Source organism: Chrysochloris asiatica, unplaced genomic scaffold, assembly GCF_000296735.1.
Source record: "Chrysochloris asiatica unplaced genomic scaffold, ChrAsi1.0 scaffold00043, whole genome shotgun sequence".
In the NCBI taxonomy this organism is placed as follows: Eukaryota; Metazoa; Chordata; class Mammalia; order Afrosoricida; family Chrysochloridae; genus Chrysochloris; species Chrysochloris asiatica.
Window position 1 is genome coordinate 19,314,532 of NW_006408561.1, and position 13,331 is coordinate 19,327,862.

Here is a 13,331-nt window from a genome sequence, read left to right on the forward strand (position 1 = left end):
TTTAACATGAAACAGTAAGAAACATCTATCATGTTTACCAACTACCAAACCAACCTTCCTAAACTTGTTCCACTAGGGTTCCAGAGTCTATTTGTTTTTGTTTGGTGCCATAGAGTCAATACCGACTCACAGTGACCCAAAGTACAACAGAATGAAACACTGCCCGGTCCTGGGCCAACCTCACTATTGTTGCCACTCTTGAGCCCATTGATGCTGCCACTTTGCCAATCCATATCACTGGGGGTCTTCCTCTTTTTCTCTGACCCTCCACCTTACCAAACATGATATTCTTCTCTAGCGACTGGTCCCTGCTGACAGTATGTCTGAATTATGAGCGATGAAGTTTGACTATCCTGGACTCCAAGGTGCACTATGGCTGCATTTCTTCCAACTGGCATATAATATAGTCTACAAAGACAATATTGTCTACAAATACAACAGATCTGTGTTGGAAGATAAGTGTGGTCCAAGAGATTGTGACTTATAGTGACCCTGTATAAGGTTTTCAAGGAGCGCTGGTGGTTTGAATTACTGATCTTGCAGTTAGCAGTTCAGTGCTTATCCTGCAGCGCCACACCAGAGCTCCCTCTCATGCTTGTCATTGCTTATTGTTAAGTGCCATCAAGTCAATTAAGTCTTGGTTATTTTGGGTTTGGAGTCCTGGTGCGGTGTTGTGAGATAAAGCACTGGACTGCAAGGTCGGTTTGCACCACAAGGTCGGCGGTTCAAACTAACCAGCCACTCCTTGGAAACCCTATATAGGATCGCTATGGGTCGTAACTGTCTTGATGGCACTTAATGACAACATTTTGGGTTTGCTATTCTCTGGGAGTAGAATCTAAACCTGATTAATGTAACACATATGTAGCTTCCATTCAGTAATTGCCCAATAAATTAAAAAACTAATTGGGTTAAATATTTGAATGGGTATGTAACCTTTGAAATTTGAATTATGTATTTAGGATAAAAGGAAAGAAATACTACTTTATCCAAGTAGTAATATACATATAAGAATAACAATTTTTAGATTAAAGAGGAATTCAGATAAATTTATGTGTGGGAAAGGAAAAGGAAGTCAGTACAGTATGTTGTTGTTAAGTGCCATTGAGTTGGTTCCAATCCATAGCAACCCTGTATAGGGTTTCCAAGGAGCAGCTGGTGAGCTTGAACCACTGACCTTGCAGTTGAAACGGCTTTGCAGTCTGGCGCACTAACCCACAGCGCCACCCCAGGAATCTCAGTACAGTATAGTATAAATTGAAATGATTGAAACTGGTATTATAATAGGTAACCTACCAAATTCCATCTACTTGTCACAGGGAACAAACTGGGGCAGGAAAGCGAAGTTCAACATGCAGATATACTGTGTGTACCTTCTGCATTTGTACACTGGTTCCTGATACCTTTGTGTGACTCATTTACTCAATGTTGATTTACAATGGATACACCACTTCTGGGATGAATTGAAGACTTTGGTCTTTTATCTTTCATGTACAGCACACAGATGCTTTAGAAAAATCCCCAGGACAATAGAAATTATTAGCAGGCCTTTGATGTCCAATGAGTTCTTTCAAGTCTAATTTCTGCTCTGTACTCTTGAAAAAGGCACTAAACTATTTTAACTAGACTTAGCAAAAGGATCAAAAACATTAAACTGTACTTAAAATAAAGGCTATTTCTTCAGTTTCTTTTATCATCCAGGCAGAAATTCTGTTTTGGTGTTGTTCTATTATAATAATTTGTGATTATTATGATGGTTTAGTAGGTAATATTATGTTTGGGGAATATTTAGGTTGAAAATTCCACTAGGATTTTTTAGTTAGCCAAGCTCTTGTCTACTCCAGTGTTAGCTGAACCTTTGGGGAAACTGTTAAGACTCATCTCTTCCATGTAATCTCAGCATTATTCTGTTAATACCTTGAAATACTTGTTCCATCTTCATATGCAAATATCTGTGGTTGAGTTTATGCAAATTATCTTTACACATTATTCACTCTAACTGCATAAGGCAGTATGTAGGTATCTAACTCATTAGTGTGACTTATCCTTGGTCTTTTCTGTCAGATTTGGTATATTCTTTATGTTATGCATGAGTGGAGAAAGATCTTAGAAGGTTAGAAAGATAGTTTTTCTGAAAAATGTTCTTTCCTGAGTTATTAAATGTACCATTTTTTCAACCACTATCGTCTCTATTCCAAACATACATCTATGGAGGTAGCAAGATAAAGATACATTACCCCTGTGACATCCATAACTTTGATTGCTGCAAGCTGGCCCGTTTTAACATGACGACCCTATAAAGGAAATATAATAATAATAATTAAGACATTAGTTCTTTTGGGTAACATGAGCATTTAGTATCAACAAAAAGGAATACTTGCTTAGATCAATATTACAATACGCCAGTGGGAGACACACAAACACAAAGTTTAAATCTTTGAAGTCTTCCTTCTTCTTTTTCTCTGTATCTCTCTGTGACCGCACCCCCAACCCCCAGCCTTGTCTCTCTCCTTACTTTGTGCTTTTCCTTCTGCTCTGACTTCCTTTGCTGTAGAATCTTTTCTCCAAAAGATTAAAACTGTAAGTAAAATGCCTGGTTCAAGCAGGGTTTTGTCCACCATTACATCATTTGTTGTGTCTCCTGTTGGGTCTCCCAACTTAACAAATTTTTCTCTGTGACAGTCTCCAAGGCATGTCTGTCACACATTGAACTATCTTTTTTAACTCCTTAAGAGGCAGGGAATCTGCTTTGAGCGAATAGTTCATTACAAGGGTATCTCAACACCCAGTTCTTTCCACCTGGTCACTGAGTAGATCTAGCCCACAGTACTGGCCCAAGGCCAGAGAGGCTATAGGAAACAGATAATCCACATTGTATTTGAAATGCAAGTCATGGACATCTTGGCTCTAAATAATAAATATCAGCTACCTTTTGAATTCAGGGTACTTTTTTATTTTTAATAACTACTATGATGTCACTGAAGGTAACACTGGGGGGTGGGAGGAATTCACTTCCAGCTGAAATAACATTTCTGACAGATGACTGAATAATACACCTTGGGGATAGCTGTTTGGACTTAAATGAGATCCAGTGGGTGGAACAATGAACAGTCTCAGATCTGTCCCAGGCAGAGGGCTCTGGAACAGGAATGCTGCTGAGTTGTCAAGCTTTGATCAGGGCAAACCATGAAGGCGCCTGCCCTTTACATCACTAGAGAATGTCAAGCCAAATTAGGATACAGATTATGGCAGACTTTGAGGAGTGGCAAGGAATCAGCTGACCAAGAGATCACTAGAAATCAGAAACACCATCACTGTTAACAGAGTTTAAAGAGACAACTTTATAAAATCACAAATAAATGGAATAGAAGGAGACCCTGGGATGCCAAAGTGAATCTCCCTCTGCCAGAGATGACGCCAAAATCTCATAGCTAATTAAAGTCTTTCTCCTTTCTACTTCTGCCACCCAGACCCTAAATTAGAAATTCTTACATGTAAAATTTTAAAATAATTTTTAAAACCATTTTTTTTTTATATATTTCACTCAACTTGAGTTTAACACTGAACTGATCATCTCTTTTTCACACAGAACTAGATTTTTTTTTAATGGTATTGGGAGGCAGGATGATGAAAGCTGGCCTGTTGATGACAGGAACATTTTTAAGTATTGAAATTTCAGTATTATTCTCAACTTTAATTTCTGGTGTGGCACAGTGGGTTTGAACTGTGAGGTCAGTGGTTCAAGCTCACCAGCTGCTCCTTGGAAACCCTATACAGGGTCGCTATGGGTCGGAACTGACTCTATGGCACTTCACAACAACAACAACCAGAGAAATTAAAAATACAAATGGATACCATCTATATTTGGTGCTAGAAATTCAGCTAAATTTAAACAACAAGCTAAATTTTGCTTCTAAAGGGAAGCAAAAAGTTGTGTTTTCTTAAGTAGGTAATTCTCAAAAAAAATAAGAGAAACTATCTTGTAATAATTGCAGTTGCCTCATCATTTCTTGGTAATGAAGATAAGATTTTTCTACTAAAATAACCAACACTAACAAAAAGCTGAGCTGAACAGATGAAATTAAGAAAACACAAAACTGGTATCTCAGTAGGACCTCAGATCATGTCTCAAAGCTTACCACCCATCCCTTCACAAGCAGCAGGGAATCAAAGGTGTCTAAAATGAAAGTCTAAGCTCTGGTGGGCCTGGTTCAGTCTAATACTCAAATGTTGTTGTTGTTGTTAAGTGCCGTTGAGTCAGGTCCGACCCATAGCGACCCTGTACAGAGTTTCCGAGGGTATAAATCTTTATGGGAGTAGAAAGCCTCATCTTTCTCCTGCGGAGCGGCTGGTAGTTTCGAACCGCTGACCTTAAGGTTCGCAGCCCGATTCGTAACCACTACGCTACCAGAGCTCCACTTACATATTCACTCTGCTCCCTTTCCTAAAACTGGACATATTGGCTCCCTATTGAGAAAAAGAACTATGCAGATTCCTGTTCCATACAAAATAATTCAGCATCACAATGAAATCTAAATCAATCAAGCATTACAGTATTTCACCCCTTTTTTACCTCCTCCCTAAAATGACTGCAGGAGGAAATCATTTTCCTCAGCTCCATTATTGCTGTTATTTTCAGAGGAACAGCAAGATGGCTTCAGAACAGCTAGCCTGGGGCTAGTCTGCAAGAGAGAATACTTTCATTTCTAGGTCACCGAAATAAATCTGTATATTGCCTGAGCACACATAACAGGTTTGTTGAAAATGCAGACCCCCCTATCCATCACCATCCCAGCCCCACTGTTCACAAAGGAATCTCACATGCAGATAGTGTTTCAGTTGAGATGAGACCTTGTGTGTACTGAGGAAACCTTAACTTAATCATTCAGAGGTGAGTGCACTTCCATTGTGTTTCCATACCAGCCTACACTGACACCACTGATTACAGACAATGCTTATGATTTCCAGGATGTGCATCACAAGAACCATGAAAAACGAATCAAATCAAGTAGGAAAAACTCAGAGTAGAGAGAACATGTAGTAAAGGCAGCTGTTGTTTCAAGGATCCATTGTTTCAGTTTACACCCAAGTATTGACCTGTCTATCAGTCTGATAGCGAAGTGGATTACGAGCTAGTTTGCTAACTGCATGATTAGTAGTTCAAATCTATCGATCACTCCGTGGAAGAAAGATGAGGCTTTCTGCTCCCATGAAGCTTTAAGCCCTCGGAAACCCTAGACAGGGTCACTATAAATTGGGACCAACTTGATGGTACACAACAATCACCACCATCAACCAGTCAGTCACAGAGGATGATTCCCGCTTCATGACTGAGGGCTAGCAATTCTCAGCTGAGTTCATTTCAGGGAATTGTCCTCAGCCAAGAGTTTTCTCACCTAAGATTGTCCTTCCTCCCCATAGAGGAATGACTGGTTAACACAGGAGTATGAAGACCCAGCCCTAAGTACTACAGTGAGGCAGTTTTGAAGGGCCATTTCAACTCCTGACCTCTTTTTGGGAGACTGTATTGCAGTTAAAACTCCTTCTACTATACATTTTACTTAAAAAAATTATTTTTTGCTAGTATAGATGCTAAGAAGGAGCTCTGGTAGCATAGTGGTTACGAATCGGGTTGCGAGACGCAAGGTCAGCAGTTTGAAACTACCAGCTGCTCTGCGGGAGAAAGATGAGGCTTTCTGCTCCCGTAAAGATTTACAGCCTCGGAAACCCTGCACAGGGTTGCTATGAGTCGGAAGTGTCTCCACAGCACATAACAACATAGATGCTAAGCATGAGTGTGGTGGCTCCCTGTGATAAGCACTGGACTGTGAAGCACAAGGTTCATGGTTTGAAACCACCAGCCACTTCGCAGGAGAAAGATGAGACTTTCTGTTCCCACAAAGATGTAAAAGTCTCAGAAACCATATTCAGGGTTGCTATGCATTGGAACTAACTTGACGGCACTTAACAGCAACAAGATGCTAAGAACACTCCCCAGTAAAATTCCTGAAGTAAATATCCATTTCAGCGTCTTTTTCCAAGAGCCAAAAACCCATTGCCATCAAGTCGATTCCAACTCACAGCAGCCCTATACGACAGAGCAGAACTGCTCCATGGGAGCTCCAAGGCTGGACATCATTTCGCAAGGAGCTCAGGTAGCGCAGTGGTCACAAGGTCAGAGATTCGAAACTACCAGAAATTCAAAACTTCTATGGAAGAAAGAGACGAGGCTTTTTGCTCCCATAAAGATTTATAGCCTTGGAAATCCTATATACAGTCACTATGAGTCAGAACTGACTCTACAGAACACCACCCCCACCCCGACCCCGACATCTGCTTTATGGAAGCTGATAGTTGCATCTTTTTCCCTGGGAGAGCTAGTGGGTTCAAAATACCAACCTTTTGATTTGCAGCCCACTTTATCCACTATGACACTATTGTTGTTAAGTACTGTCGAGTCGGTTCCAGTTCATAGTGACCCTGCATAGGGTTTCCAATGAGTGAGTGGCCAGACAGTTTACCTGGTGGTTCAAACCAACCTTGTGGCCAAGCGCTTTATCCTACAGCACCACACCAAAACTCCGCTATGACACTACAACTTCCTGTTTCCAGAAGAGCTCTATCTTCAATGGTGTCAGGAATGCTTGGAGGAAACAGGTTCTAAAATCAGGTGTAAATGAGTCCCTTTGTCACTGGTGCTAAGTGGCAAACTGATAGCTCCTCCATACTGTAGAAGTACAATTGTGAAATGTTCACTAGAGAAGAACTGGAAGAGGGTATCAGTGGAAGACAACAGCTAGCTAGTACATTTCAGGCTTTTGAGAGGTCTCCAGGTAAATGTAAATGGAATCAAGTGGCTCTAGCTGAGTGCTGCTGATATACCAAAGACAATGAAAAGTTAAGGATTATTAATCATCAATTGAAGGCAAAATGTGAAGGTCACAAGGGAGGTGAGGTCAGATCATGCGGGCCCATGCATATTGCCTTGCAATGCAGAGGCCTCTTCAAGTAAGTTGCTACTGTAACATGGCAGGTTCACCAGTTTCAAGAGCTTCTGGAGTTTCAAGCACATCCACTCCGATGTCCCTATTGCAAGCCTCCGAGTCTGTCACTGCTTCCCAGTCAGGCTTGAGCTACGGGTTCTATTCCTTCTGCTACTCTGATAATTCATTCCTAGGACTGATGCTTAGCCTTTTCTACCTTTATGCTGCAGAAGATAAGAATCTTTTTATATGCTGCCCAGTTTTGTTCTTTTAGTTAAATGACCATAGTAGCAGCCATGCTTGATAAAAGGCATGGTGACTGGGAACACAGACTTACCAGGGATGACTCTGAGACACCCCATCAGTGTGCCACCCAGACCAGCGAAGGTGCTAGCCAAGGGTGAGGAGAAGTAAAAATAGGTAGTAGAGTAGGGACAGGGCGGGTATAAGTTGCAACCTTCAGATAATACATAGTAGCAGGGGCTGTAGTTCTTTCCACTCTCTTTTTATAACTTTGCCAACCCAAAGAGATCAGTCCAAATCCTAAAGCTTTTTCTAGAACTTATTATGCAAAGTAGGAGTCCTGGGGTGGAGCTGTGAGTTAATGAGCTGGAAAGGTAAGGTTGGTTTGAACTGCAGGGTCAGCAGTTCAAGCTCACCAACTGCTCCTTGGAAACCTTATACATTGTTACTATGAGTCAGAACTGACTTGATGGCACTTAACAACAACAAAAATTATACAAAGAAAACGTATCCAACCATTACAAGGGGTGGACTGTGGTGGATGCTATGGTGTGCCACCCAGAACCCTCTATCAGGACTGAGGCATTCATTCCCCTAGCTGTTGCAAAGGCTGGCAATTGAAACTCTCAATGGAATCTCTCTTCAGGAATTAATCTTAGTCACAGTGAGTTACCTCACTCAAAGTCCTGTTCTCTGTCCCTTGCCTCCTCCTGGAAGTACCAGGCATTCAATGACAAGTGAATAGAGTAAAAAAAAAAAAAAAGGTATAGTACACTTATATCAACTTTTAAGGGCCATCCCAGCCCAGAGTTCCTTTTGGAATCAACTACACTTAAGTTCAATTCCTTCTTCTGTCTAAATCTATCATCTTCAGTCTCCTACGGATGCAGATCCTGAAAGCAACATCAAGCACCAGCTATCAATCTATATATTGATCCATACATTCACCCATCCATCCACCTAAAGAACTACCTTGCTATCATTTATCCCATCTTTCCATCAGTATGTGTGCTTTGCAATATGAATATAAAGTATTTCTTACTAAATCTGAAGTAAAATTTTAAGAAACACTCTGATCAAAAGGATGAATAGAATTAAACTAGGCTAGGAGTTAGAAAGCATACTCCAGATGATAGGAACAGCATGTGATGTGGCTATTAGAGAATTTGAGTGACTGAAAGTATGCCAGTATGGCTAGAGAATAAAAGCCTATGGAGCCCAGGCCATTTTGAGGAGTTTTGTTAGGCATTTGCAGGCTGCTAACTATAAGGTTGATGGTTCAAACCCACCAGTTGCTTCATAGGAAAAAGATGAATCTATCAGTTCCCATAAAGAGTCACAGTCTCAGAAACACTATGCAGGCTTGCTCTGAGGTGGAATCGACTCAGTAACAATGGGTTCGTTTGTTTGTTTTCTGTTTTCATTCTAAGGCCAATGGGCAACTACTGAATAGTCTGAAGCAAGTCATCAAGTTTGCACTTTGAAAAGATCACTCTGGGGTTAGTGCAAAAAAAATAGCAAAAACTAGAAAAGATACTGGGAGAATAACACTCACAATGCCATTTAGTAATTCAGTTGAGAGATGATAACAACTTGGCCTTGGAGAGAAGTAGTGGAGAAGGTGAGAAATTAACAGAGTCAAGATATTCAGGAGAGGAACAGAGCAGACATGTATTTCTCCTGTACCTCCCACAGTGCTTGTCCCAGTAGAGAATCAGTAAGCATGTGCTAAATGAGACTTGGGTTGCATTTAGGTTTTCAATCAATATTGAGAACATACTCACATTGGTTTCTCAAAATACTTGTACATTTATATCTAGCTCTAAAGTGTATGGGACCAGATGGAGTGGGAATTGTGAGGAAGAATTACAACTATTATTTATTCATAAGCAAGAGGTTGGAAGATGAATTTAACTAGATGAAATGATACTTTTAAATATAGAGAGTAATTTACTTTTCCTGTCCACAGATTAACAGAGAAACTGGAAATTGATCTTAGCTTTACCTCTGAGCTATAATAATAAAGGAGGTGAACTCTGATTTAATTTTCCACTCATAGTTAATATTACAGCTTAGTTATGATACTTGTTTGGAGATCTTCAAGAATGCTATCTTTCTTCAGTCCAACATCTCTTGAGGCAAAGAAGTACACTAACAATGATTACAAAGAGATTCCAAGCAACCTTACAACCTAGAGACATGAATGTTCATAGGATATACTTGGCCCACTGTCTACTCTTAATGCTTCACCCAGGTTATATGGGCCTTTATTTTTCTTATGAAGCTGTAGTGGTACCATGGTAGAATATTCACCTTTTATGCTAAAGACCCAGGTTTGATTCCCCATCCTTACAGCTAGCTCATGCACAGCACCAAAGATCAGCTTGTGGAGGAATGTGTGTTGCTATGATGCAAAACAAGTTTCAGTAAAGCTTCCAGACTAAGACTGGCTAGAAAGAAAGGCCTAGTTTTGAAAATCAGCCAATAAGGACCCCACGGATTACAAGGGTCTACTCCATAGTCAGGAGGGTGGTACATGACCAGGCAGGGTTTTTATCTGTTGGGAGTCTAGTTGATGGCAACTAAGAACAACAGTGTTTTCCCTTGGCCTCCATGTGTTATTCACCAGTAGCTGCTCTCCATATCTGCAGAGGTGTGATCCAGCCATTACTGCGAACAAACAAGCGCTTATGGCAAAGATGAAGCAAGTTACTGATACAGGGCAGTTTCCAGGCAACTGTTCTCCATCTCACTACTACTGTTCACTGTGAATCCCTCTGCTTGGCACTCTGAATGACAGAAGATGGATTGTTATCAAGGCTGCTCAGGGGCGGGCCAACTGGGAGTTGAAACTTGCTCATAGACCACAGGTTGGGGAAGAAATGACCATGTTTAATTTTTTTGTTGTTGTTAGAAACTAGGATTCCTAAGTCTTCATGGCTGCCAGTTTGGCTCAGTTTATAAGTCAAAATGATAAAAGGAAAAAATCAAATAGTCACAATTTTTAGCAGACAGCAATTACTGTATGCAGATTCTGTGGCTGGGAGCCTAATGCCTGTACCCAGGAAAGGCACGCACAGCTGAAGTGACAGCAGTGACGAGGCAGACAAGCTGAGGGCTTGAAGGGAGCTCAGAAAGCAGCAGAGCCAGCTTCTTGGTCATGGCCTTAAGCCAAGAACACATTTCCCAGTAACCTCCACTCATTCCCATAAAAATGAATACAAAATGAAGATCTTACTGGCTCTTGTCTAATCACCACAATCTTTCATGGGGCTCTTGAACATTACTTTTTGGGAGGGCTCTGGTAGCGTAGTGGTTATGAATTGGGCTGCAAACTTCATGGTCAGCAGTTCGAAACTATCAGCTGTTCCACTGGAGAAACATGAGGCTTTCTGCTCCCATGAAGATTTACAGCCTTGGAAACCCTGTACAGGGTCGCTTTGAGTTGGAACTGACACCAGGGCATATAACCACCAACAAAATATATCCCTTAGATTTGGGGGGTTCAAAAGATGGGTATATATATATTATTGTTGTTGTTGTTAGGTGCCATGGAGTTGGTTCCAACTCATAACGAACCTGCGTAGGGTTTCTGAGGCTGTAAATCTTTACAGGAGCAGAAAACCTCATCTTTCTCCTGCGAAACAGCTGGTAGTTTCGAACTGCTAACCTTGCAGCTCGCAGCCCGATTCATAACCACTACGCTACCAGAGTGTGTTTGTATATATATAGACACACACACATGAAATCAAAGCATCTGTCTCCCCACCTAGCACAGTACAACCACCACCAGCAGTTGTTGAGCCCATTCTGACATAAAGGGAGGCCCTGTGCGTAACAGTCATACTGTACTCTGCAGGGTTTTCAGTAGTTGATTTTTCAAAAGTAGATGGCCAGGCTTTTCTTGTGAGGTGCTGAGCCAATAACAACCCCTAGGGATAAAGTTGATATTCAACTTTTATCAAAAGGAGAAAAATAAAGACCTTGTGTGAATATTTTCAGAAAGCAAGATGCATTCAACTTAAGCAGGAGTCATTAAGATCGAAAGTTTTAAAATGCCCACCATCAGATGTTTTTAATTTAAAAAGGTAAATATTAAAAAGGAATTCTACACGAGAACATTAGTCTCCATGACTCAGAGGCCAGAAGAACTAGGTGGTGCTTGGCTACTATTACAAAAGGCTCTGAAGGGGATTTCATTAGAAGGTATCAGATTGAGCAGGAGAAAATGTAGAGTAAAACTCAAGATTATCAATAATGGTAATAACAATAAAAGACAGGGCTTACTGGTCAGAAAGAGACTGGAGGAACCTGATACTGTGGCTGTCAACCACCCTTCAGGTCTGGAAAGGAACCCACCCTCCTCATGGCCCAATTCTGAGCCAGGGAGTAAAAAGGTATTTCAGGGGGATACTAACACTGGTGAGGCATGCTCATCATGGAAAGATTGAACATTCCAAATCAAAAGGGCAACATTTACCTATGAGAAGGGATGGGAAGGTGAGTGGAATAGAAATAGGAAGTACAGGGAGGAATCAGGATAACTGCTGTTACATGGAGGAGATTGCAATCATAGAGATGAAACAAAGTGTGCTATTTATTGAATGTACAACTGATAATCTTGTATTTAACCTTCACACAATTCACAATAAAGAATTAAAAAAAATAATTTAAAAAACACTTTTTTTTAAAAAAAGAGAGTATTCTTCATTAGTTCCCAATGGTGCTGGTTTATTTTCTATTTTTAATTTTTTGATTGGGAGTGGCTGGCTGGGATTTTCACTAGCTTCTGGTGTCTAAGGGAGAGAGAGCAGGCAATGGCATTTCAGTGGTAGAATTCTCACACTCCTAAGTGGGAGGCTCAGGTTTGATTCTTCCCCAAATTACCTCAAGTGCAGCTACCTCCTGTTTGTCAGTGGAAGCTTGCATTTTGCTAGGATGCTGAAGAAGCTTAGGAGGAGCTTCCACACTATGACAGACAAGGAAGAAAACCTGGCAATCTGTTTCCAAAAATTAACCATTGAAAACTCTACAAATGACCGTCACCTGATCTACAACCCATCAAAAACCCACTGCCAGTGAGCTGAGTCTAAATCAGTGATCCTATAGAACAGAACAGAGCTGGTCCTCAGGGTTTCAGAGGCTGTCAGTCTCTGCAGAGCAGACAGTTTCATCTTTCTTCCTTGAAGCTGGTGGGTTTGAATCACTGACCTTGTGGTTAACACCCCAATACCTAACACACAACACCATCAGGGCTCCTTCAACCCATCATGTTGTTGTCGTGTGTGATGTTGACTTAGTTCTGACTCAAATTGACTCTGTATAGGATTTCCAAGGAGAAGCTGGTGGGTTTGAACCACCAACCTTATAATTAGTAGTTCAGTGCTTATCCTACAATGCACCACACCAGGACTCCCATCATGGGGACAGGGTAAAACCAGGTATGGTTTCATTCCATTATATACAGATCACAATGAGTTGGTGGGTGACTTCACACCAGCTAACAACAACACAAAACCTAAGAGTTCTAAAACAAGTGTTTTAAAATACATAGGTATAGTGTTGTTGAGAAGTCAGCAATCCTCTTAAGATACAAAGATGAACTATATTTGATATAACCAGCAAAAGGCTAAATGTTAAAGTGTATATAGCTTTATCAAAAAATATCCAACAGCAGAACCATTACAAAATATTTAATCAGTAATCCTCAAAACTGTCAAGGTTAGTAAAAACAAGGAAAGTTAGAAAGACTGCCACAGCCTTGTATAGTTAGTCACAAGAACAAAATGTCATGTTGTGTTCTGGGTGAGAAATCAAAATACGAAAAAAGACATTAGACAAAAGTGAAGTCTAAATAAAGTATGGAATTTATTTAATAATGATTTATCAATATTATAACAAATGTTCAATAGGGCTAGCTTAATGCAAATTATATGTTCTCTAGTACGTTCTCAATTTTTCTACAAAATTTAAAAGTTCTCTTAAAAATAGTGTATTGCCCCACTCTGAAAAGCCATTTTTATATTATTTACAGGTCTGTTCCCTGCTTCCTGCAACCACCTGGAGGGTGGGGGAAGAGGAGAAGGAAGAAGGTGATGGTGATGA

At 40.6% G+C, this 13,331-nt stretch overlaps 1 protein-coding gene across 8 annotated transcripts in view; it reads right to left on the minus strand.

Moving 5' to 3' along the window:
• The window catches only part of TNIK (TRAF2 and NCK interacting kinase), a 549,276-nt gene that overhangs the window by 240,611 nt on the left and 295,334 nt on the right, over positions 1–13,331 (minus strand). For all 8 annotated transcript variants that reach the window (XM_006861839.1, XM_006861838.1, XM_006861835.1 and 5 more), the window contains exon 3: positions 2,238–2,294. In XM_006861839.1, the coding sequence (XP_006861901.1) occupies positions 2,238–2,294 (57 nt within the window). The remainder of the gene's footprint in view (positions 1–2,237; positions 2,295–13,331) is intronic.